The 25,640-nt window shown below is 44.7% G+C and overlaps 2 gene segments (V, D, J or C); both read right to left on the minus strand.

Moving 5' to 3' along the window:
• Positions 1-980, minus strand: part of LOC122468135 — a 55,652-nt gene extending 54,672 nt beyond the window's left edge. Inside the window, 1 exon segment of the V gene segment in view lies at positions 859-980. Coding sequence covers positions 859-904 — 46 coding nt within the window.
• A 22,832-nt stretch (positions 981-23,812) lies between these two features.
• On the minus strand, positions 23,813-24,555 carry LOC122468136. The segment is given in 2 exon segments: positions 23,813-24,327; positions 24,429-24,555. Coding segments are annotated over 2 exon segments (561 nt in total).
• Between the last annotated feature and the right edge of the window lie 1,085 nt (positions 24,556-25,640).

The raw sequence follows: 25,640 nt of genomic DNA on the forward strand, positions 1-25,640 counted from the left end.
TTTGATTGGGACAAGGGCTGGGTGAAGATAATGGGGAGCTGTGGGAGCTTGTGGTCCTGGCTGCACAGGGAGTGCATCTGGGACTCATGTAAATGTTCAGCTATTGTGCCTCAGGAAATCTGTAATTCACTCATGTTGAGGGACAGGAGAAAGCAATGCAAACAACTGTGTCTTTTGTGCATGGTAGGGTAGTTTTCCTATGACAACAGGTATCTAATTCAGAGAGTTAATAGGTAAACACAGAATCCTGTGTCCAGAGAGGCTCCCTGGAGAAACTGCTGTGTGGACAGGAAGCCCCAGACCCTGACAGGAAACCTGCCTGTAACCTCCATCTGCACCTGCTCCTGGCAACACAAAGCAGAATTGTGCATAGTGTGCGCCCCCTGGTGGTGCTGATCCCCTCCTGCAGGGAGGTTTGTGTCTGGGCTCCCAGCGAGGTCCCCTCACCCTGTCTCTTGTACAGTAATATGTGGCCTTGTCCTCGGCCCGTAGGTTGTTCATCTGCAGATACAGCGTGTTCTTGGAGTTGTCTCTGGAGATGGGGAATCGGCCCTTCATGGAGTCTGCGTAGTATGTGCTACTTCCATCATCATAAATATATGCGAGCCACTGCAGCCCCTTTCCTGGAGCCTGGCGGACCCAGCTCATTCCATAGCTACTGAAGGTGAATCCAGAGGCTACACAGGTGAGTCTCAGGGACCCCCCAGGCTGCACCAGGTCTCCTCCAGATTCCACCAGCTGCACGTCCCACTGGACACCTGCAGACACAAGACATCTTGGTCAGGAATCTGTCACACATCCACTGGTCTCACTCATATCCACTCACATACTCAGTGTCTCTCGTTCACCATGAATTACCTTTTAAAAGAGCAACCAGGAACACCCAGCCAAGCACAAACTCCATGGTGAGGTGTCTGTTCTGTCCTGATCAGAGAATGGGAACACCTGGGACTCCCGGGGCTGGGGCTCCTCTCCCAGCTGCAGAGTCTGGGATGGGCTGGTTTTATCACCATAGAGAGGACCCCATTTGCATGTGCTCTGACATATATATCAAGCTCCAGTCTTAGATTTGATTCTTTAAAAATGAACGACAGGGTTAGGGACGCACTTGTAGTTTAGTTTGTGTAGATGGTGCTGTGACAATATGAATAATTGTATTCAGTGAGTACAGGTATATTTGCAGTCCTGTGTGCATTTTTACAGGTCTTTCATCAACATAGATCATTTTCACTCTACAAGTATTTTACATACTTTTTGAAGTTTAACCCAAAATACTTTATTCTGTGCCATTTTCACTTGTATAATTTTGTTATTTATTTTGCATGTATTTTCATGCTGGTGTGTAGAATCACAGGTGGTTTATTTTTATTTATTTTCTTTGTTCATTTTGCATCCTGCTCTTTTCCTCATTAAAAAAAACTGGTTCTAATATTTTTTGTGGTATCTCTAGGGTTTTGTTATGTTTAAGATCAATGTCACCTGCAAACAAGTAATTTTCCTTCCTCCTTACTGATTTAAATGTCTTTTATTTTTTTTATTCCCTATTTTTTTCTGGTTACGTCTTCCAGTTGTAGGAGAAGAAAGCTTTTCCCTTCTTTTCTTCTGGGATTTAGCCAGTGTAAGGATTCAATTGACATAAGACATATCTACAGGAGAGAATAAATTTCATTTTGTAAGTGCATGGCCTTCCTAATGATATGACACCCAGAGAAAGGACAAAGCAGGTGGCACTTGTGATTTTCAGACAACAAAACATTGGATTTGGCAAGAGTTAAGTTTGGGGTATTATGTTAGTCACCAAGTAAGTAGGTTTGTTTGCATAGCCTTCTTGTCCCTGTGTTCCTTATTCTGGTGCTAACGATGGTTCTTCCCTCTTGGTACACGGGAGGGAGATTTATATCCTTTTGTCAAGGGACGATGGCGAGTCTGAGTGTACTTGGACTATTTCTCAAGTGACTTTAACCCAAATAAGCAGTGTGACAAGATGACATAGTTTGAGGTGGCATATGTATTCTTCACATTACCATGGGGAATGCTTATGTTAGGGGTGACCATCATTGCCTGGCTCCTGATTTGACAGGAAAGCCTTCAGCATTTTACCGTTCAATATGCTGTCAGGTGTGGGCTTTTCATAGTGGCCATGATCATGTGGAGGTAATTTCCTTCAGTTCCTTTTTAATTGGGTTCTTTTTATTTTTATTATTTTTTATTTTTTATTATTATTATTGTTTAACATTTATTTATTTTTGAGACAGAGAGAGACAGAACATGAGCAGGGGAGGGGCAAAGAGAGAAGGAGACACAGAATCCGAAACAGGCTCCAGGCTCTGAGCTGTCAGCACAGAGCCCGACACGGGGCTCAAACTCACGGACCGTGAGATCATGACCTGAACTGAAGTCAGACGCTTAACCGACCAAGCCACCCAGGCGCCCCTGGGTTCTTTTTAAATGATGAACATGTGTTGAATTTTGTCTAATGTTTTGATTCAATCATTCCCTCTGTTAATGGAGGACATCACATTTATGCATCTGTGTATGTTGAAGGATCCTTGCATCATCCCTGGAGTGAATCACCCGGGATTATGTTGTATGATCCTCTCAATGTTCTGTTGAATTCAGTATGCTCAGATTTTGAGAAGGAATTTTGCATGTATGTTCATTTGAGATAGTGACCTGTAATTTCCCTTCTTGTGGTGTCTTTCTTTGGTTTGGTGTGAGAGCAATGCTGTCCTCACAAATTTCATTTGGGAGTGCTGTTTTTTATCAGTGTTTTGTAATAGTTTGAGAAATATTGGCATTAATTCCTCTTTAAATACTTAGTAGAAGTTTTAATAAAGCCATGGACTCCTATGCAGATTTCTTGGAGGGTGAGGTTTTAGATAGAGAAATCTTATTAATTTTTCTTTTGTTCATTTTGTATTTTTCCATGAAACAGTCTTGGTGGACTACATTATGGCATAAAATGTGTAATTTGTTCTTGGTGATCTAATTGTTGGCCTATAAATACCTAAGTTTTTCTTTAATGATCCTTTTCATGTCTTTAGTTCAGTTATGTCTCCTCTTTCAATTCTGATTGCATTTGTTTGAGTCTTCCCTATTTCCCCAGGCTACCTATTTGTTTCAAATTTTACATACTTTTCCAAATACAAATTTTTATGTAATTGATTTGTTTTCTGTATTTGTGATAGTCTCTATTTTCTGTCTGCTTTATCTTTTTATGTTATTTTTATGTTTATCTTGTTATGTCAATAAAAATGCCAATGAGTTTTTTAAGGAATCTGAAAAATATACAATTCATATGAAAGCACACAACACATGGAAGCAACAAAACAATCATGACGTCGAGAGAACCTGGAGACATCACACTTCTCTCTTTCTAAAGATATTGCAGAGGTACATTAACCACAACAGTGTGCTGCTGGCATCAAATGAGACATTTAGACCAGTGGAGCTCATTACGGAGCCCAGAAGTAGAAGTTTGCAGATGCAGTCAGCAAATCCTCCACGAGATTTCCAACAATGCACAGTGGGGGTAGGATAGTGTCTCTTAAACATGGTGTTGACTAGGGGCACCTGTGTGGCTCGTTAAGTTAAGCATCCCACTTCCACTCAGGTCATGATCTCATGGTTTGTGGGTTCGAGCCTCACATCAGGCTCCTGCTGACAGCTCAGGGCCTGGATTCTGTTTCTGCCTCTATCTCTGTGCCTCCCTACTCATGATCTGTGTCTCTCCCTCAAAAACAAAGTAAAAATTAAAAAATAGTATTGATATATACATGCAAAATAATAACATTTGGCCATAATCTTGCTTCATACATATACGTCGACACACAAAAAAATCTCAAAATGGATGAAGGATTAAGAAGAACACTTGAACCTAAATGCCTTCAAAGAAAACATGAAAGATAAACGTGATGACATTCACTTGAGAATGATTGATTTGATATAAAAGCAAAGTCACAGAGAACAAAGCAGGCAAGGGGGACTACACCATACTAGAAAAGGGGCAAGCAAATATTTGCAGAGCTAGAAGGCAGTCTATGGGAGGGTAGACATTACAATAAAAAATATTGAAAAGAAGTCAATAAAAAAAAAAGAAAAGGAGTTAATATCCAAAATGCAGGAGGGACAATAAGGTGTTCTCATTTCCCTGCCATCAGACCACACCTCAAGCTTCCCCCTTTCCCTAATGGAGACCCACCTCCATTCAAAGTGCTCCTCAGAGGATGAGTCTTAAAGATGTGCCCACTAGTGTCTGGGCCTCACATGCACAAGAGGATGGATTGCCCCCAGTGCAGAGCCTGTGCTCAGGGGGCCTGAGAAAGGAACTGCCCCCACCCATCAGTAGCCAGATGCCCTGTCTTGCTGCAGAGGGAGGACCTGACCCTGTGATAGACTCTGTTACCGCAGGATGTTCTTGCTTTACCTCCTCACCGTGTAACACCCCGATCTTGTGAGTAAAGAAAGAACAGAATTTGATTCAGAAGGCAAAGCTACTGATTTGTACAATGTAGGAACCATAAAGTCTTTTGTCATCTATTACCCTCCCGCCCCATCTTTTGTCCCTAACTGGGTTGCTGCTCATGCCTCAATTCCTGGTGATGAAGATGCATTACTGGAATGAACATCTGCTCAACTTTCTTGTCAATGCCATTGCACTCTGATTCACAAGTTCTCTTTTCATGTATGCTTGGGGAAGGCAACTAAGTTGGGCTCAATATTACTCCAAGTTCTTGAAGCCAACTTACATTCTGTGCCTTCACCCAAGGCTGCACTCTTGTTTAGTATGTCCGTGACTTGTCACTCTATTACCAAAGGACTCAGGGAGCCCTTGCAGACTCGCCACCCTCCTAAAGCACCAGCCAGACAGGGCCATACACCCTCCTGTCTTCTTAATGTCCACAGTTGCAAACAGCTACTGCCAACGAGGACTATGTCACAGTGCTTCAAAACTCCCCACAAAGTGTCTTGTCATTTTTTCACATCCCTCTCACCAGTACAAAAATGCAGTTGCATAAGCTTCTAAGGAAACCTGGCTACTGCTTCCCAAGGACCCCTAACTTCAATGCTTTGCTCTGTCTCTGTGAGCCCCTCACCCCTACCTGATGCTGCCACAGATTTCTTTTCGTGGCTTTCAGAGTCATTAACCTACTTTAAAGTGTTAATATTAGCTCTGTGCACACCCCAAACTCTCATCTGTCTGAATATCAATAACATGTTTCACCTCTCATTCCATGGAAATGGAGTGGCTACAGGTATCCTGCGACAACCTGTGCCTCTCGGATATGTCCTATAACTTTCTTCCCATGAAAATTAGACCTTGGGCCATCAGGCCCCACTGCATGCTTGCACCCCCACAGCTGCTGTCTGGATACATTAGGATCCTCACTCACCTCTGTATTCCTCTCTGACAAGTTTGTAATTTCCAGGCCCACCACCTACCTACCAGCTGGCCACTGACCAACCCTTCCATCATCTTGTGTCATGTTAACAGTTTAAATCGGGTTATCCCACTCCCCTCCCTAAAAAGGGAGACCCAGGTCACCTGGGTGGCTCAGTTTGTGGGCGTCCTACTTCAGCTCAGGTCATGATTTTGCTGGTTGTGAGTTTGAGCCCTGCATCGGGCTGTGTGCTGTCAGCTCAGAGCCTGGAGCCTGCTTCAGATTCTGTGTCCCCCTCTCTCTGTGCTCCTCCCAACTCACACTCTTTCTCTCAAAAATAAATAAACATTAAAAACTTTTAAAAGGGGAGACCCTACTTCATTCCACACGATTGCCCTCAGCTACAGGAATGGTTTCTGGGACATCTGGTGGTCAACCCTGAGTTCTATTTTTTTTTAAATATTTCTTTAACATTTATTTCTTATTGAGAGACAGAGAGACACAGAGCGTGAGCAGGGGAGGGGTAGAGAGAGAGGGGGAGACATAGAATCTGAAGTAGGCTCCAGGCTCTGAGCTGTCAGTCCAGAGCCCGATGTGGGGCTTGAACTCACAAACTGCGAGATCATGACCTGAGCTGAGGTCCATAGCTTAATCAACTGAGCCACTCAGGTGCCCCACCCTGACTTCTATTTTGTGACAGCTTCTGTATGTGGGGAAACATAGGAACCACTCAGGCCAGTGTCCCTACTAGAGGTACTCCAGGCGTCCTCTCTGCCTGCTATAAAATCAGTCTAAGCCACTGCGCTCCCAGGTTTTCCCAAGCTTGCACATCTGCAAAGGGAAAGACTGCCACTATTCACAGGCATTCCAGACCTGCCCTGGAGTCTTCAGGGCTGTTGGCACCCTCTGGAAATCCCACAGGTCCTAACCGCCATGAGTACCAGAGGACAGAGGACATTTTTCCAGCAGGCCTATAATTGCTGCCCCATTATACGCAACTGATCTTTCTGCTAAAATTGCTAACAGTCACTCTCCAGCCCAAACCGTGAGGAGACTGTCACTGTCTCTCCAGCGACTGACAGAGCTCACAAGGCTGTCAAATACACAGCCAAGATCAGAGGCCCCTGTCCTTTCCTTCACTTTAGAAGCCTCCCTTTTTCCCTGACTTGGACTATTGTTTATCATGTAAGTTCCTCACAATGGGAAAAGACAGGTGGACAGATAATGATCAGATGGGGTGTACATTGGGGTTGAGTGGGCCTCCTGAGGCCCCTTTCTTCTCTCCTTTGGTCTTGCACCAACCCCATCAGATGGGATAATTAAGAAACTGAGAGACAGTGGGTTCTTCCCAGGCACCCACTAAACCTCTGACTAAATTATTTCCCAGGGCACTACTTGTAAATCTCTCCAAGTTTTGTATAATATCAGCAGGCCCCAGGGAGTCCCTCTAGCCCCTCCCTACCCACTGGGGCTCTCCAGATGGATTTGACAAATTGGCTTCCTCTTTGGTTAATGGCTGCATGTTTGGTGGATGGACTGATGCTGTCTGACTGGATATGCCAGTGCCACAACTGTGGTAAAGAATGTAATGCCTGAAATGGTTCCTGGATTTGCCATTCCATTATGGATTTAGCCAGACCAAGGAACTCACTTCAGCACATAGACAAACTACGTACTTGCAAAGACTGGGGGTGATAATTAGAATTTCATACCCCACATCATCCTTAATCATCACAGAAGAGGACGATGAGGATATGTGGATTAGGGGAACAGATATGGAACATGAAAATCTAGACACAAAGTCCTCAGGAAAAATCCGCCTGGAAACTGGCCTGGAACATCCAGAATCATTGTCCTTGGCCCTTAATGAGATTTGGAATGCTCCAAATAGCAGGCAGGGACTGACCCCCTTTGCAACAGTATTTTAGAAAGGAATCCTTAACCCTTTCTTTACTGATTGAGTGAACTTCATGATAACTTATATGACCAAGTTGATGCCATGCATAGCCATGTCCAAGAACTAACAGGTACACTTGGGTCATATCATCCACAGACAATAAGAACATGGCCTCTGCCACTGACTAGCCTTGCCACCCTTTCTACAGAATATGGGACACTCATCAGGTCTTCAGAGAGCACCCTGTGCCACCTCGCTGAGAAGGACCTTATGACGAACTGCTAACCGACTACACTGCCATCAGAATTAGGGAAAGATTCTTCTGGATTCACGCAAGCTGCACAAAATAGTTCCAGATCGCCATTGTCAAGACCGTGGATGACCATCCCCATGATGACCATTGGTAAGGATTCCCAGAGCCAATTCCCAGGCTCCGGAAGCACATGGCATCACATAGTAGGTCATGGATCAAAAAACTGCATTTCTACCTAGTTTCATTTTCCGGCTCTTTCCTGTCAGGAAAAAAAAAAACTTTTTAAAATAGAGCCTACCCTTTCCCCCACTATTAAAAGACTGACTACATTTCCTGCTCTCCCTCTGAACCTCTACAACTGTCTGTCTTCAGACTGCATCTGCCCCATTCACCTGTGTAGTTATCTCAGCAGGTCAGACACAGACCCTTACACCAGTTTTCCAAGTCCCGTCTACAGTAAATAATCAGTCTGATTGTCAATTGTTTTGACATCAGGATAGCAAGTAAGCCCCCAAAGTAGTGTTATTTCCTGCCAATGCAAGCAGGTGAATGCACCATGTGGATGGACAAATGGAAGGGTGTGGTATCCACAACCAGCACGACAATGTCACTCTGCCTTTCCTTCCACTGCATTGATTGGGACCACAACTTTGATGGAAGCTTCAGGATGGTCCTTTGCTCAGGTGAAGTATTGGGAGAGAATATTTCCCTTTGTATGAAGACAGTCATGGTGATGGGTTCTCTCTCTCGGTGACATAGCAAGGCAATCTGGTGCCAGATGGTCACTAGGTGCTCCAGCATAACCCCCATGGCACAAACACTTTTCAGATCCCAAAATGTTTCATTGGCACTCAGACTACCTGTGCATCAAGTGGCATAGCTCAGCCACTTCCAGGTAAGGCTGCCTAAATGCACAAGTCATATGAGAGTAGACCGAAAATCTGGAGTAGCTCAGTCAGGTGACAAAACCCACCTTATAGCTGCTGAAGGGCTGCAGGCCTCCCATGTCTCACAAACTTTCAGGAATGCATGATAATTGACCAGTGACAGTGACCCTCAATTGCCCAGACCAGTGGGAACTCATGACAGGCTCTACATGAGCTGGTCAGCCTAACATCTTGGCACTGTTTGGACTGTTAGGAATTCCCAAGGCAGCAGGGTAGAGATGTACAGGTTGAGAGCAGACTGTGGCTGGGACTCCTTGGTCATCGATGCTGAATGGGACATACTGGCTAGCTCAGTCATGACAGAGTCTCCCCTGTGGCCCTTTAGATACCCTCAACTGCCTAGACAGTCTTGGGAATGTGAGCCATCTTATGGACAGCTGGGAATTTACATTTCAGTAGTCAACTGTAAAGTGCCACCTGTTAGGAGGGGGCTTTAATGCCCGTCAAGTGGGCAGACTGAAAGGAGAAATGGTGTGTTTAATGTCCCCCCTCCTTCAGTAAATCTTGAATTATGGGGTGCAATTACTCAGTCCTCTATTGCACACAATATTGATGTACATATACTGTCTTAATTGGATGTTTGGGGGGGTGCAATTTGCAGTCCTACAGACTCCTGATATGTAGCTCCCCCCAGGAAAGCCAGCCACTGGGTTTGTTCCCACTGGCCTTGATGGCATGTGAGGGCATCCACATCATTAAGAAGACAATGCAGGGTCAAAGGGGCCACCGTTGCTAAAAGAGATTCAGTAAAGATTCTTTCATTAGTGACATCAAAGGGATGTTGAGACCCTTCTACTATCCCTCCCTTTATACCTAGTAAGCTAAAGGAGCACCACACTTATATTTGGAGGGGTTCCTGGGAAGCACTGTACCTTGGCTTCAGGGTCAATGAGAGAAATAAAGTGTTGTCTGTGTCTGTGTCCTACAGTGTAATTACAGAAGTATACAGGCAGTTGTCCCAGGAGGAAGGACATACTCCACAAACCTCCGGGTCCCTAGGCAGGGGCCTTGGCATCTCCCCACCCACTGGGATCCCAGCTCCCCACTACCAGGGCTGTCATGTCCAGAGAAGTGATGGCACCCACCTGAAGGGTAGGAACAGCATTCTCTCGAAGATCCCAAAGAGTCTGATCAAAGTTTCTGACTTGTGTTCAGGCTGCCTGAGATTAAGTCACTAGGGACCCCTCTTCTCAGAGCTGTGCATAAAGAGAAGTGTGGGAATCATCTCTAGAGCAAGAGATCTGGGTTGAAGTTCCACCCCTTGAATGGGGCACTGCTGGGACCCTCCTGTGGGCTCCTATCTATGGAGGTGGTGATCCCATCAGCATTTGCAGCAAAGAAGTCTTGGGCTTCTTGAAAATTCTCCTTTTCACATCTGACTATGGCATGCATGCTAATGCCTGCTACACTAAAGCTGGTATTTCCATGAATTGTATTGGCACAAGGCTTAAGATCAGAGTGGTCCTTCAAGAAGAACTCCTTAGATTCTGTTGTCAAGTGCCTCTCCTCCAGGTGGAAATGGACAAGGGCTCATGGGCGCATGACATAAGGCAAAAAAAAAAAAAAAAAAAAAACAAACCCAAAACCCACACCCATTGAATTGTCCCCATTCTATCTTAGAGTTGGATTGCATCACCTGGGCTTGACCTCTCCCAGTGGGCCTGTGCTGTCGTGCCATAAAAATCCAAGTCCGGAGAATCAGAGCTTCTTTCTTCCTACCTCTGTGGGCTCTGGGGCTCTAGGGAGCCTCTTCCTCAGAGCTTTCCCCTTTTTCCTTGGTGTGTGTCTCTTGCCATGTGCCTTGGGGTGATTGTCATAGCCTTTTGATACAGTGAAAAGACTGGAGGCTCCGTAGGTTGTCTCTAAGTAAACAGGCCATTGATACCTTGAGCTTTTCAGTGATTTATGAATCTGGGGCACTTGGACCAATCCAGACAGCTGTAGTATGTCAAGTGCTTAAAGCAACAGCTTGGAGCCAATTGTGAAGACCCACTAGAGCCAATCAATGTCCTTGTCTCCCTCCCTTTGGACAAATGATTCCAGGAAACCTTGCATTTTCATGATGGTGTAGTGCCTGTCACCATTTCTCTCTTTCACACTGGTCCGTGGATATGTTGGTGTAGTGGTCTTGACAGGGAGGACCTGGGATAGAAGTTAGCTCTTCCCAGACACGTGTGCTGAGGCCTCCCACACTGAGGTGTCCCCGACAACACCTGTTAAATAGGGAGCCATTGTCAGCAGCAGTGAGGAATACAGCCAGTAGGGGAAGGTTGCCTTGGTCGTGTCCTCCACCCAGGGAGACATGATGCTCCTGGTCGAGTTGCCTCTGTCACTAGGTAGGCATGGCTAAGCAAACACAACACCAGGATACTGGTTGCAACACAGTGGACCCAGCAGCTGGCGTCTTCTTCGACACTAATCTAGGGATATGGTCTTCGGTGTCCAGCAATATCTCACTTGGAGATGAGTAGGAAATACACACCTCTGGAACCCCAGGATGGTGCCTGATTGTTGGTCTCTGCAGGGAGTCTGACCTTTTATGGCACTGATAACTTATGATGAAGGTTTCTGGGAACACCTGGCATCAGCCCAAAGCAAAGCTACAGACCACCAGCAAGCTCCTGCTCCTTCCCAGAGCAGCTGAGATGTGGGGGTGAGGAATGAGTGAGCCATTCTCAGTGCTAACACATTGTTGGAGGGCACCACCTAGGCCCCCAATCCCATCCCTGGGGACAAATGTGTTGGGGACCCCAGCTGTTGTACAGAATTAAGAACATGTAGACTGTATCCTGCTGAAGGAATAGGCAAGAGCCATTGCTCAGGGGGTGGACAGGCGGCTCCCTAGGCATCTGAGCTCTGGCTTTGGATACATGAGATGCATGGGGCCCTCCTGACTCAAGGTGCAGTTTCAGTGCTCCCCCAGCAAAGGAAATGGAGGCACAGGATTTATGACTCACAGGGCCCAGAAGCAAGGGTACACAAGGACCTTGGGAAGGGCAGGCCTCCTTCCCACAGTCCCAGTGATCAGGACATAGAAAACAGGGTAGCAAGTACCTGATTACTTGAGAATGGATGGGGCTGAAGTCCCTAACTTTTCACAGGCTCACCTCTGTGTGGTTATTCGAGAAGGCTCTCAGAAAACCAAAGTGGGAATCCTAGGCAGATCCTTATCTAAGGTTAAACTCACTGAAAGGTAGGCAAGAGAAAGAGAGCAGGGATTCACATTCATCGGGCTCCAACTGGATGCCAGAGTCGTCCATAGGCACTTGTGCCTACCTTTCTGATTCATTTCATTGGGTGCTCCATTCAGTCTCATGGTCTCAGTCTCCCACATTTGGAAATTTTGTCTCCAGGGAGGCACAGCTTGTGCTAGGTGGAACCTAATGCCAGTCCCCTTCCCTCACAGCCCACAGACACCCCAGTGTGGAACAGGCAGTGTGGGTGGGTGGTAGCCCTCCATTATCCTGAACCCACATTGGGACTGGGGGAAGACAGATTACCTGGAGAATGAGAAAATGTTCAGTGTGCAACCACAGTTTTGGAGACAACTCATGAATTTGTCCCTGAAAGAGCTTGTGTGAACGTCTCTTAATTCTGGAAGCATATACCTCAGTTCAAGACCCAGATGCTGACTCAGGTCCTCTGCACATAATCTCGGGCTCAGTTTGGGCTCTTGGAAGCTTAGATATATATGTAGAGGCCACAAGCATGCAGTTTTTAAGTTTTATTTCAGCGTTCTGGTCAGTGAGCCATGAGAGATGTGTGTCAGAGCCATGATGTGCCTGTGGACCCCTGTGTCTCCTGCAGACCCCCGAAACGTGGATGTCAGCTCTTCAGCCTCATTACTGTATTTTCACACATGTGCCAGTTGGATTGTCTATAGTTGTTCAGCAGTTAGGAGGCTAATTATGGATTGTCGTCAGCAACAATCAGTCCCTTAACTTTCTCGGGGTTGATAATTTGACATTTGTGGCGACACCACAAGGAATGCAGCTATTATGGCTTAAATGGGACCAAAAACTGCTCTGAGATATAACAGGGATTCATGAGTTTGCCTGACTGGCCCCATTCTTCTTGGAGGGGTCCACTGTCTGTGCTCCCACCAGTGCCTCATCCAGTGCACCATGGAGGATCCCAGCTTATGTGGCAATGGCAGTTCCTGTTATTGTCGCACGACCCTCTGTGACTGCATTTCTCCGGGATACAGTGATAATTCAGCTGAGCCACACTGGCAGTGCAGTAGGTGTCTGACAGAGCTTTCCAGAAGCATAGGGGGTACCAGTATTCACATGACCAATCTCGGTTGTTCCTGTGCTACGACGTGAATCCAGCCCCACACAATAGAACCCTGGATCTCAGATGGATGGAATCCAACATGCTCTTGCAGCTGAGGGAGATGTGTGACATTCCTACACTGCAGCCTTCCACACGGCACTTCTGTGTGGGAAAAGGGTTCAGTGTTGAATTCCCTGGGGTCTTCTGCAGTGTCCATATCGGCTGCTTTTTTAATTTATGGTATAGCACACATCTTCACCTTTCCAGAATTTTTGCAAAGATTTCTTGGCAGTGCATAGTGCGGTCAGTGCAGTTCCCATGATAGCAGCAGCCCTCTTCAGTGCACCGGGTTCCATCTTGCATATGGAAGTCATCAGGGCACTCCACAGACACCCTATGGCAGGACTCTGGAAGATCACATATATTTTGGATTGGCCTGCCAAGTGTCCCAGCATCGAAATCGGTGCAGTTTGTATAGCATCTGCCTGTATTACATTTGTCCCCAGGGGTTAAAATACAATCACTCATACAGCATAGATTGCTATAGCACTGCTCTAAGGAGCTGCAGTCACAATGCTTGCCTGGGTCAGCTAAGTAGTTTCCAAAATGATTGTGGGTCAGGCTTTTATTTCAATGCACCATTTAGATGTTGAAGAGGCACTTGCCTAATCTGCCACTGATTATGTACTGTGTATGAATGAAGGAACACTTACTGAAAGCTTCAGGTATACAAGGGAATTGGGTCCTAATGCAGTTGGACCTTTTCTGGCAAGCATATTCATCAGTGTCAACCCACAAACCAATATATTTTGCAATCTGATGTGTTGCTATGACAGACAAGAGTAAATAATATCTGCCTAAATAACCCATCATGATAGGGCTTTGTGGATGGCATATACTACATACAACTGGGATGAAATTAACTTCATGGGATCCATTTCAAATCGCAACTAAGGATGAATGTGGTTTAAGAATTCGAAAACCCTTGGACTCATAGTATCAAAAAAAAGGACTCTGATGCAACACATATTTGCCCATGTTAGCTGGATCTCTCTCATAAATTATCATGAAACCAATATAGTAACTTACACGAATCCCATGAAACAATGAGTCAATTAAGCTAACTAGCCTTATTAAGAATTGGGCACATTTTGACACGTGGCTGACACGTGGTTGAACACACTGTATATTGTTTACGGTCTGAGAGCAAAATTCCGTGATGGGATGACTACACATTACTAGAGATCCTGGGCACTGCACTGGCATTTGCTTGAGGAACAGGGGTCCCTATCCTCCTTATATCCCAGGTTATAAGTAGGTCCCATTGCATTGGTGTCTGCCACTCTCTGAGAAGCAATGTGTTCAAATGTTGGGAATCGCTGATGCGTCTGATTTCATAGGCAAGGTCATCCAACTTCATGATACCTTCAAGGCCCTGATAGCACATGTCCATGGAGACCATGGAAAGAGGAATCTCCTCCAGGTAGCCGAGGTAGTAACAGTCTGGAGGCATGGAGGGGTAGTCCATCTGAAAGGCACCTGATCATCTTGAGTCATCATCAGCAGATGTATGGGCCAAAAGGGTGTCTTGTGCCACATGTGGATAATGTGTCTCTTGGCCCCAAAACACAGGCTACAGGACAGCAAGCCAGTCATCTGAATGCCCTTGCTGTTGTGCAGCTCCTTCTTTGTAATTACCACCTCAAGGAGATGTAGAGCCATGAGGGACGACCTTGAGAACCCTGGACAGGAGCCAGCACTGCCCAGAGTGCAAACTGCAAGAGGGACGCCCTCAAGGTGACCTGGCCCTCTGCCAGCCTCATGCCCCTGCTCAGGGACATCTGCCAGTGAGAATGGATAAATGGAGGATCCTCAGCAAAGTGAGGTCTAGGCCATCTGACAGAACAGAGGGCTGTACCGGGTGGCCAGCACCCTGCACCTGGGATCCACTTGTGGGGTTAGGTAACAGTCCCAGGGTGTGGCATTGTGTGACCCTGCACAACAGTTCAGCTGGGGTGGATGTGGGAGAAGCAGGTGAGCCAGTTCAAGCGTGCTCACATGGACATAGTAAGGACTTGGACCCAGAGACATGGCTCTATTCAACACATTCCATCTTTCCTCCAGCTAGTGAATATGGGATATGAAATTTTAACACCCTGAACTTCTCTACCAATTCCATGTCCTGTGGTACTGCTGGGTCACTTTCTATGGATGACTGCTTTTCCTCATTATGGAGACCAATGCTTCCTACTTCCTTGGGATGTGGAGATGGACATTGTCAATTTTACCTTTATAGGTGACTAAAAGAATAGCTTTGTCGTTTTTCATGTCTCATTCTGGTTAGACATTGGTTTTCAAGCCATTTGATCCTTTTGGTTTTTGGTTTGAAGCTTCCTCTGAGTTTACTGAGGAAACATTTCCCAGTATTCTGTCATGATTGGTGAAGTACAAGGTTGTATTTTAGTGTTTTTTTTTTTTTTATGCCAGCTGGGGAGAACAGAAAGTACTGCTGACCATGTGTGAGCCCCAGGGGTTTTCCACTCTAATCCCTTATTGGGGTTCTTTCCTGGCCTCTGGCAGTCTCCTCCCATGCATGTGTGGTTCCCTCCTCAGCTGGAGATGCCAGGGAGTTGAGGTAACTTTGGCAGCTTGCACTGTGGAATCTGCACATGATCAAAAGACGTTATCAACCATGGAACTCCTTTGTTTGATTAAATATGCTCTACTCCTGTAACACCCCCTGCGTCAGGGAGAAACCTCAGAGTTGGCTTTTGGACAGGAGTCTGCATTCTCACCAGTGGCTGGCCTTGTGCATAAAGCTCAAATTCCTTTCCTACCAAAACGAAAACTTTGAACGTTGACCTTTCCAGCAACAGGTAGCTGAATTCGGGTTTTGATAACAATAAAACAGAGTGGAGTGGCAGTTGCCAGGGCTGGCAGAGAGGCGCAATGAGGGTTAGATATCAAGGGGTGTGATTTTCTGTTATGCAAGAGGTCTTCTCCACAACATTACACGTGTAGTTAACAATACTGTATTGTATGGTTAAATTTAGTGACGAGGGTGGATCTCAGTTTCAGTGAGATCTTACCACAATACACGAGTTTTGCTTCTCACACAAAGTATGCATGGACACACACTCTGTACTGATAAGTGAAAATAATTTAAAAAAATGTACATACTTTGGATCCTAACCCTGGGGATATGCCATTTACAAATATCTTCTTCCATTCCATAGGTTGCCTTTTAGTTTTGTTTATTGTTTTCCTTCACTGTGCAGAAGCTTGCTATTTTGAGGTACTCCCAAGAGTTCATATGTGTATGTACCTAATTTTCTTATAATATTTAAATTTCAATACAAGTGTGTTAACCTACAGTTCAGTATTGATTTCAGGTGTAGAATTTTGTGATTCATCACCTACATATAACACACAGTTCTCATTTCAACAAGTGCCCTCCTTAATGCCCATCTCCCTTTTAGCCACCTAACCCCCCTCCCCTTGGTTTGTTCTCTGTATTTAAGAGTCTCTTCCGGTTTCCTATTCTCTGTTTTTCTCTTATTTTATTTTGCCTTCCCCTATGTTGTGTTTCTTATATTCCACATATGAATGAAATCATACCATATTTGACTTTTTCTTACTGACTTATTTCACTTAGGTTAATATGTTGTTGTTCCACCCACATTGTTGTAAATGGCAAGATTTCATTCTTTTTGATGGCTGAGTAATATTCCATTGTATATATTTACCACCTCTTCTTTATGCATTCATCTCCTGATGGATATTTGGGCTCTCCCACAATTTGCTTATTGTTGATAGGGCTGCTGTAAACATTGGGGTCCATGTGCCCCTCCGAATCAGCATTTTGGTATCCTTTGGATAAATACCTAGTAAAACAATTGCTCGATCACAGGATAGTTCTATTTTTAATTTTTTTCAGGAATCTCCACACTATTTTCCAGAATGGCTGCACCAGTTTGCATTCCCACCATGTTAATTTTAGCCCTCCTGACAGGTGTGAGGTGTTATCTCATTGTGGTTTTGATTTATGTTCCCTGACGAGGAGTGACAATGAGCCTCATTACACGTATCTTTTCGCCATCTGGAAGTCTTCTTTGAAAAATGTCTATTCATGTCTTCTGGCCATTTCTTCACCAGATTATTTGGTTTTTTTTTCAGTGCTGAGTTTGAGAAGTTCTTTATAGATTTTGGATACTAAGCCTTTATCTGATATGCCATTTGCAAATATCTTCTCCTATTTTGTCAGTTGCCTTTTAGTTTTGTTGATTGTGTCTTTGCTGTACAGAAGCTGTTTATCTTGAGGTCCCAATAGTTCATTTTTGCTTTTGTTTCCCTTGCATCTGGGACATGTCCAGTAAGAAGTTGTTCTGACCGTGCTCAAAGAGTTTGGTGCCTGTGTTTTCCTCTAGGATTTTGATGGTTTCCTGTCTCACATTTAGGTCTTTCATTCATTTTGTATTTATTTTTGTGTGTACTGTAAGAAAGTGGTCCAGGTTCATTACAAGTTCATGATGGTGTCCAGTTTTCCCAACACCATTTGTTGACAGGACTGTCATTTTTCCATTTGATACTGTTTCCTGTTTTGTTGAAGATTAGTTGACCATTTATGGGTTTTCTACTCTGTTCCATTAATCTATGTGTCTCTTTTTGTGCCAGGAGCATACTGTCTTGATGACTACAGCATTGTAATATAGCTTGAAATCCAGAATTGTGATGCCTCCATTTTTTTTCTTTTTTAGGATCGCTTTGGGTGTTCAAGGTCTTTTGTGGTTCCATGATAATTTTAGAATTATTTGTTTTAGCTCTGTGAGGAATGCTTGTATTATTTGACAGGGATATTTGCATTGAATTATTTGCATTGAATGTCTAGATTGCTTTGGGTAGTATCAACATTTTAACAGTGTTTTTTTTTTTAAATCCATGTGCATGGAATATTTTTCCATTTCTTTGTGTCTTCTTCAATTTGTACCATAAATGTCCCAGGTTTTTCAGAGTAAAGCTCTTGTAACTCTTTAGTGAGGGTTACTTCTAGGTATCTTATGGTTTTTGGTGTAATTGTAAATGGGATAAATTCCTTGATTTCTCTTTCTCCTGCTTCATTATTGTTGTATCGAAATGCACAAATTTCTGTATGTTGATTTTGTATGCTGCAGCTTTACTGGTTTATTGTATCAGTTCTAGAGGGGTTTTTTTTTGGTGGAGTTTTTCAGGTTTTCTGTATGTAGTATAAAATTCAACTCCAAAACTGAATAATCCTATTAAAAAAATGAGCAGAAGGCATGAATAGACTTTCCAAAATGCAACATACAGATGACCAATAAACACATGAAAAGATGCTCAACATCACTCATCATCAGGGAAATATAAATCAAAACTACAATGAAATATCAACTCACTCCTGTCAGAATGACTAAACTCAACTACACTAGGAACAACAGGTGTTTGTGAGGATACAGAGAAAGAGGAACACTTTTGCACTGCTTGTGGGAATGGAAACTGGTGCAGCTTGTCTGGAAAACAGCATGGGCGTTCCTCAAAATGCTAAAAATATAACTACCTTATGATTGATCAATTGAACTACTAGGTATTTACCCAAAGGATACAAAAATACTAATTTAAAGGGAATTGCAACTCTATGTTTATAGCAGCCCTATCAAAAACAGCCCAGCTCTGGAAACAGTCCAAGTAAGCTTTGACTCATAAATGGATAAAGTATATGTGGTATATCTACACACACACACACACACACACACACACACACACATACACACACATACACTCATACTCATACACTGGAATGTTTCTCAGCCCTGAAAGGAATGACATTTGCTATTTGTAATGATATGGATGGAGTTAGAGAGTATTATGCTAACTGAAACAAGTGAGCGAGAGACAAATATATGATTTCATTCATATGTAGAATTTAAGAAACTTCAAATGGGAAAGGGGACAAAGAAGAGAGAAGAGCTATACCAAGAAATAAACTTTTTTCAATGTTTTTAAATTTATGTTGAGATAGAATGGGGGGAGGAGCAGAGGAAGCGGGAAGGAGAATCTCAAGCAGTCTCTTTGCTGTCAGTGCAGAAACCAAAATGGGGCTTGATCTCAGGATCCATGAAATCAAGACATGAACCCAAATCAAGAGTCTTAGGCTTAACCCATGGAACATATAAACCCAACAAAACAGATTCTTACCTATACAAAACAAACTTATGGTTACCAGAGGGAAGGTGGGAGGAGGTTTGGGGAAGTAGGTGATGGGGTTGCAGGGCCGCAGTCATAATGAGCACTGGGTGTTGTATGGAAATGTTGAATCACTATATTTTACACCTGAAAGTAATACTACATTGAATGTTTACTATGTGGAATATGAATAAAATCTCAAATGATGTATTTACAGTGTCTGCAAATGGCCTTGTTGGCATACAGCCCATGAAGAAACATTTATTCCAGAAAATATACTGACAGATGGAAAAGCTAGAATTTTGAGCTAAGGTATGTGCCTTTCCTTCCCCATCCCAGCTCAGCAAATGGAAACTCCAGTGCAAGGAGCTGGGACTATAGGCATGTGCCACTGAGCCTGGCTGCAACCTCCCCTCCAGACTGTTGCAACCAATACCAGGGTTCCTGGTGACCAGCTCCTGTTCAGAGGACTCTTTCCCAGAGGGACAGGATGTCAGTGACCCTAAGCTGTTTGCTGTTGAGGCCAAGCCCCAGCAGGTGCCACTGAGATGTGGGACTCACTCATTGTTTGCAGCCCCACTCCCAGGATGGAAACTCTGCCCTGGGCACAGTCCACTAGGGATGCTGGGAGCCTGGTCGCCCCAGACCTGACTTGTACGGCAGGGGTCTCATGCCACCAGGACAAGCAAGCCTCAAAGAAGTGCAGCTGCCACTCACCCCTAAACTGGGCCCTTATTTTGTCCCCACCTGCAGCTGCAGAGTTATGCCCAGGACAGGGGGGAGCTGGAGCAATCCACTAAACCAAGGTCCAAATCGGTTCTGGTACAACTGACTTCATTTACAGATGAGGGTGAGGAAGTTCTGGGCCTCATGTTGTGGGAGTGTCAGGAGCAGGAGACAGATGGTTTCAGTGGAGTATTCCTAACCTACTCCTCCTCACCTGCAGGAGAGAGCCAGAGCCAGGGACAGTTGAGGGAACAGCTCCTGTCAGAACACATGTGAGATTATGGCCTCAACAACTCTCCATTCAGAGGGGTCTGAGGTTGTGGGGTTTAGTCTGTGGAGAGTTGAAACATCTTGGTTACAACATTTATTTATTTATTTATTTATTTTATTTTTAAAATTTTTATATTATATTTTTTCTTGTATTATTATTTTTTTAATATATGAAATTTATTGTCAAATTGGTTTCCATACAACACCCAGTGCTCATCCCAAAAGGTGCCCTCCTCAATACCCATCACCCACCCTCCCCTCCCTCCCTCCCGCCATCAACCTTCAGTTTGTTCTCAGTTTTTAACAGTCTCTTATGTTTTGGCTCTCTCCCACTCTAACCTCTTTTTTTTTTCCTTCCCCTCCCCCATGGGTTTCTGTTAAGTTTCTTAGGATCTACATAAGAGTGAAACCATATGGTATCCGTCTTTCTCTGTATCGCTTATTTCACTTAGCATCACACTCTCCAGTTCCATCCACGTGCTACAAAAGGCCACATTTCATTCTTTCCCATTGCTACATAGTATTCCATTGTGTATATAAACCACAATTTCTTTATCCATTCATCAGTTGATGGTCATTTAGGCTCTTTCCATAATTTGGCTATTGTTGAGAGTGCTGCTATGAACATTGGGGTACAAGTGGCCCTATGCATCAGTACTCCTGTATCCCTTGGATAAATTCCTAGCAGTGCTATTGCTGGGTCATAGGGTAGGTCTATTTTTAATTTTCTGAGGAACCTCCACACTGCTTTCCAGAGTGGCTGCACCAATTTGCATTCCCACCAGCAGTGCAAGAGGGTTCCCATTTCTCCACATCCTCTCCAGCATCTATAGTCTCCTGATTTTTTCATTTTGGTCACTCTGACTGGCGTGAGGTGATACCTGAGTGTGGTTTTGATTTGTATTTCCCTGATAAGGAGCGACGTTGAACATCTTTTCATGTGCCTATTGGCCATCTGGATGTCTTCTTTAGAGAAGTGTCGATTACAACATTTAAAATTTCGGGGCGCCAGGGTGGTGCAGTCGGTTAAGCGTCCGACTTCAGCCAGGTCACGATCTCACGGGGTCCGTGAGTTGGAGCCCCGCATCGGGCTCTGGGCTGATGGCTCAGAGCCTGGAGCCTGTTTCCGATTCTGTGTCTCCCTCTCTCTCTGCCCCTCCCCCGTTCATGCTCTGTCTCTCTCTGTCCCAAAAATAAATAAACGTTGAAAAAAAATTTTAAATTTCAACATGACTGGGTTTTAGGTCATTTCTATCTGCAGTAAGGGTATCCTTCATGTCTCCTATGTTTTCCTCAAGCACAGCAAGTATCCTTATGATAGTTTTGAAAAATTTGGAGCGCCTGGGTGGCGCAGTCGGTTAAGCGTCCAACTTCAGCCAGGTCACGATCTCGCGGTCCGTGAGTTCGAGCCCCGCGTCAGGCTCTGGGCTGATGGCTCGGAGCCTGGAGCCTGTTTCAGATTCTGTGTCTCCCTCTCTCTCTGCCCCTCCCCCGTTCATGCTCTGTCTCTCTCTGTCCGAAAAATAAATAAACGTTGAAAAAAAAATTTAAAAAAAAAAAAAGAAAAATTCTATTTCTTTGTGAGAGATTTAGAAATTCTATTTGAGGCACATTAGTTATATGTACTTTAATAATATCCCCGGCAATGACCTTTTATTGTTTTTTCTTTTGGGATGAATTCCTCCATCATGGTGTATGTCTATGTCTCTGCTGTCTTAAGTGTTTTAGAAAATCCTGTTTTGTTTTCTGCTTCTGGATTAGTGTCTTTATTGAGAAGTGTTCAATTGCTGTTGAGGGCTTGACACTTTAGGAAGCATTTGTTGCATATTCTGTGTGCACTGTGCTGTTGTGTATTGGCTGCTCTGTCCCTCAGCTAAGTCCTCTGCAGAGTTTCTCCTTGTCTCCATTGATGAGTGTTTAGACATTGTCCACAGTGTTGTGAGTTTTAACTAGGTGAGTTTGTTCTGCCTGTAAAAGAGGCTAATTCCTATTTCCCCTAGAGGTGAGGCTATGCCTCACTATATGGTCAGTAGACTTGGTGCCTTTGGGGGTATTGTTGTCTTTGAGGGAGGGGCGCGGTTCTGATCTGGTTTCCAGGCCCTCTTTCTCTAGTAAGGAAGCACCTGAGGAAGGCAAGGGGGGTGGAGTATAGCTTGGTGTCAGGCTCAGCTTCTACTGGGAGGTTCTGTGCTGCTCAATGAATTCTGTCTATGCTGATTGGTGGGAGGAAATACTGGCATCAGCTCCCTGTCTAGTCCCTTGAGTTGGAGTTCCCAGCCTCCCCTGTTCAGGAAGCCCTCCCACAGAGAGAACAATCTGTACCTGTGGGTCCCAGGCTTCCATCAGAACCCTGCCTTCACCCTGTCTGTGTCCAAACCATTGGCCCACCTGGTGGCACAGGGCTCTTATGTTTTATCTCAGGAGCTCTAGCTTGGTTTGAAACTCCAAATTATATGAACTCAATATGACCAGGACCCCACTGATCCTCTAGGAGAGTGTCTTGCTGTGCTGTGCCTGGAGCTAGTTATCCCAGGAGGGCAGTTGCATGAACACTGGGGCCTTGGAGTTCATGGTGAGGAAGAACATGAAGACAGCATTCAGTTAGCTGCTCTCAACAGAGGCTCCTATGCTAATGACCAGGGCAGTGCAATGGTGCCTGTCAGCTCTCCTGCCCCACGAGAGGCAATGCACCCTTTACGAAATGCACCCTGAGAAGGGAACTGTCTCTCCCCAAGTCTCCCAAGGGATTATCAGACCACAATGCCCCCTATGCGACTCTGCCCTCCTTCTCCACAGAAGCACTGCTATGCCCACCAGGCTCCATGCCAGTCATGGCATGGACTTCTAAATCTTCAGTCTTTGAACTGCACATTTACAGGAGGTTGACTTGTCATGATTACCTTTATGTGTCATCTTGACTGCATCATGGATGCCCAGAAGCCCCACTGTTTCTGTGGATGTCTGTGAAGTGTTCCAGAAGAGACTGGCATTTCTATCCATGTTTTCTGTCTGCCTGGGCATCACCCATTCCATTAAGGTTCTGAATAGAAACTGATGCAGAGGGAGGAGGAATTCCCTCAGTTTTACTTCCCATGTGTGTGTTTGAATTGGAACATTGGTCTGCTCTGGCCCTTGTTCTGAGAGTTACATCATCAGCTCTTCACATTCTGAGACTAGAAAGTAGTTCAGAATCAGATGAGAATTACACCACTGGTTTTCCAGGGTCTCCAGCATGTGAGAGTGGAATGTGGCGCTTATCAATGTATTTAGTCATGGAAAACAATGTGCTTTGGTTTCTGTTGCTCGGGAGAATCCTGACTAATACATGGAGATGAATTATCTCTTCTTTGGAGGATTTGGATAAAGCTGTAGCTCGTTTAAATTCCTGAGTAGCAAATGCCAGGAGGGAAGTGTCACTTGTTGGGACAAGTGGTGGGTGAAGATAATGTGGGGCTGGGGATCCTGTAGTCCTGGCTGCACAGTGAGTGCATCTGGGACTTCTTTTGGGACGCCTGGGTGGCTCAGTAGGTTAAGTAGCCTACTTCGGCTCAGGTCATGATCTCGCGGTCCGTGAGTTCGAGCCCCGCATCTGGCTCTGTGCTGACAGCTCAGAGCCTGGAGCCTGTTTCAGATTCTGTGTCTCCCTCTATCTGACCCTCCCCTGTTCATGCTCTGTTTCTCTCTGTCTCAAAAATAAATAAACGTTAAAAAAATACTTTATAAAAAAAAGGTTCAGCTGTTGTGCGTCAGGAAATCTGCAATTCACTCATACTGAGTGACAGGAGTGAGGAATGCAAACAACTGTGTCTTTGTGCATGTTAGGGTACTTTTCCTATGACAACACAGTTGCTAATTCAGAGAGTTAATAGATAAACACAGAATCCTGTGACCAGAGAGGCTCCCTAGAGAAACTGCTGTGTGGAGAGGAAGCCCCAGACCCTGACAGGAATCCTGCCTGTAACCTCCATCTGCACATGCAGAAGTGTGCATAGTGTGCGCCCCCTGGTGGTGCTGATCCCCTCCTGCAGGGAGGTTTGTGTGTGGGCTCCCAGTGAGGTCCCCTCACCTTGTCTGTTGCACAGTAATATGTGGCTGTGTCCTCGGTCTTCAGGCTGCTCATCTGCAGATATAGCGTGTTCTTGGATTTGTCTCTGGAGATGGTGAATCGGCCCTTCACGGAGTCTGCATAGTTTGTGCCACTTCCATCATCATAAATGTATGCAACCCACTGCAGCCCCTTTCCTGGAGCCTGGCGGACCCAGCTCATGTCGTAGCTACTGAAGGTGAATCCAGAGGCCACACAGGTGAGTCTCAGGGACCCCCCAGGCTTCACCAGGTCTCCCCCAGACTCCACCAGCTGCACGTCACACTGGACACCTGCAGACACAAGACATCTTGGTCAGGAATCTGTCACATATCCACTCTTTCTCAGTCATGTCCACTCACATACTCAGTGTCTCTCATTCACCATGAATTAACTTTTAAAAGAGCAACAAGGAACACCCAGCCAAGCACAAACTCCATTGTGAGGTGTCTATGTTCTGTGCTGATCACAGAATGGGAACACCTGGGACTCCCGGGGCTGGGGCTCCTCTCCCAGCTGCAGGGTTGGAGCTGGACTGGTTTAATCAGCACAGGGAGGGCCCTATTTGCATATTCTCTGACTATATATCAGCCTCCAGGCTTAGATTTGTTTCAAATTTAAAACCAGTGTTTGAGAGGCACTTCTAGATCACTTCTTGCAGAAGGGACTGTGACAGTATAAATAACTCTAATCTGTGAACACAGTTATCTTTTCATCTGTGTTTGTCACTTTACACGTCTTTCTCCAAGCCCATCATGTTTGGTATGCTATTTTACTTTTTAATGAAATTTAATCCTAAATACTTTATTTTGTGCCATATAATTTTAATGTGTGTTTAGTTTTGTGTGACAGAGAGAAGGAGAGGGAGATCAGAGAGAGAGAAGGGGACAGAGAATCCCAAGCAGGCTCTGCACAATCATTGCAGACCCTGCCTCAGAATTAAACTCAGGAACCATGAGATCATGACCTGAGCCACAATCAACAGTAGGCACTTAACGGATTGAGCCACACAGGTGCTCCATTTTGTGCCATTTTCAATTGTGTGATTTTGTTAGTTTTTTCATATACTATGTTTTTGGTGTATGGAAATACAACATATTTTTGTATGTTGATTTGTACCCTGAAGTTTTCCTGAGTTTATTAGTTCTGATACTTTTTTTCTGGAGTTTCTAAGGTTTCACTGTATGTAAGTTCATGTGATTCTCAAACAAATAATTTTCTTCTTACTGATTTACATGTCTTTATTTCATTTTCTTACCTAATTTTTATGGGTACATCTGCAACTTGTAGGAGCAGCAAGCTTTTTCCTTCTTTGCTTCTGTGTTCTTTGTCTGGTCTAAGGATTCAATTGACATAAGACAGATCTACAGAAGAGAATAAATTTCATTTTGCATGTGCACAAGCTTCCTAATAATATGACACCCAGAGAATGAAGAAAGCAGGTGGCCCTTGTGCCTTTTAGAATAAAAAACAATGGATTTGTGAAGAGTTAACAAGACAGAGATTTGGGTTTGGGCAAGTCAATTAGTGAGGAACTAACCAGGCTTGTTTGCACAGCCTTCTTGGTGCTACGTTCCCATTTCTGGTGCTAAGGATGGTTCTTCCA

Source organism: Prionailurus bengalensis, chromosome B3 (genome assembly GCF_016509475.1).
Source record: "Prionailurus bengalensis isolate Pbe53 chromosome B3, Fcat_Pben_1.1_paternal_pri, whole genome shotgun sequence".
NCBI lineage: Eukaryota > Metazoa > Chordata > Mammalia > Carnivora > Felidae > Prionailurus > Prionailurus bengalensis.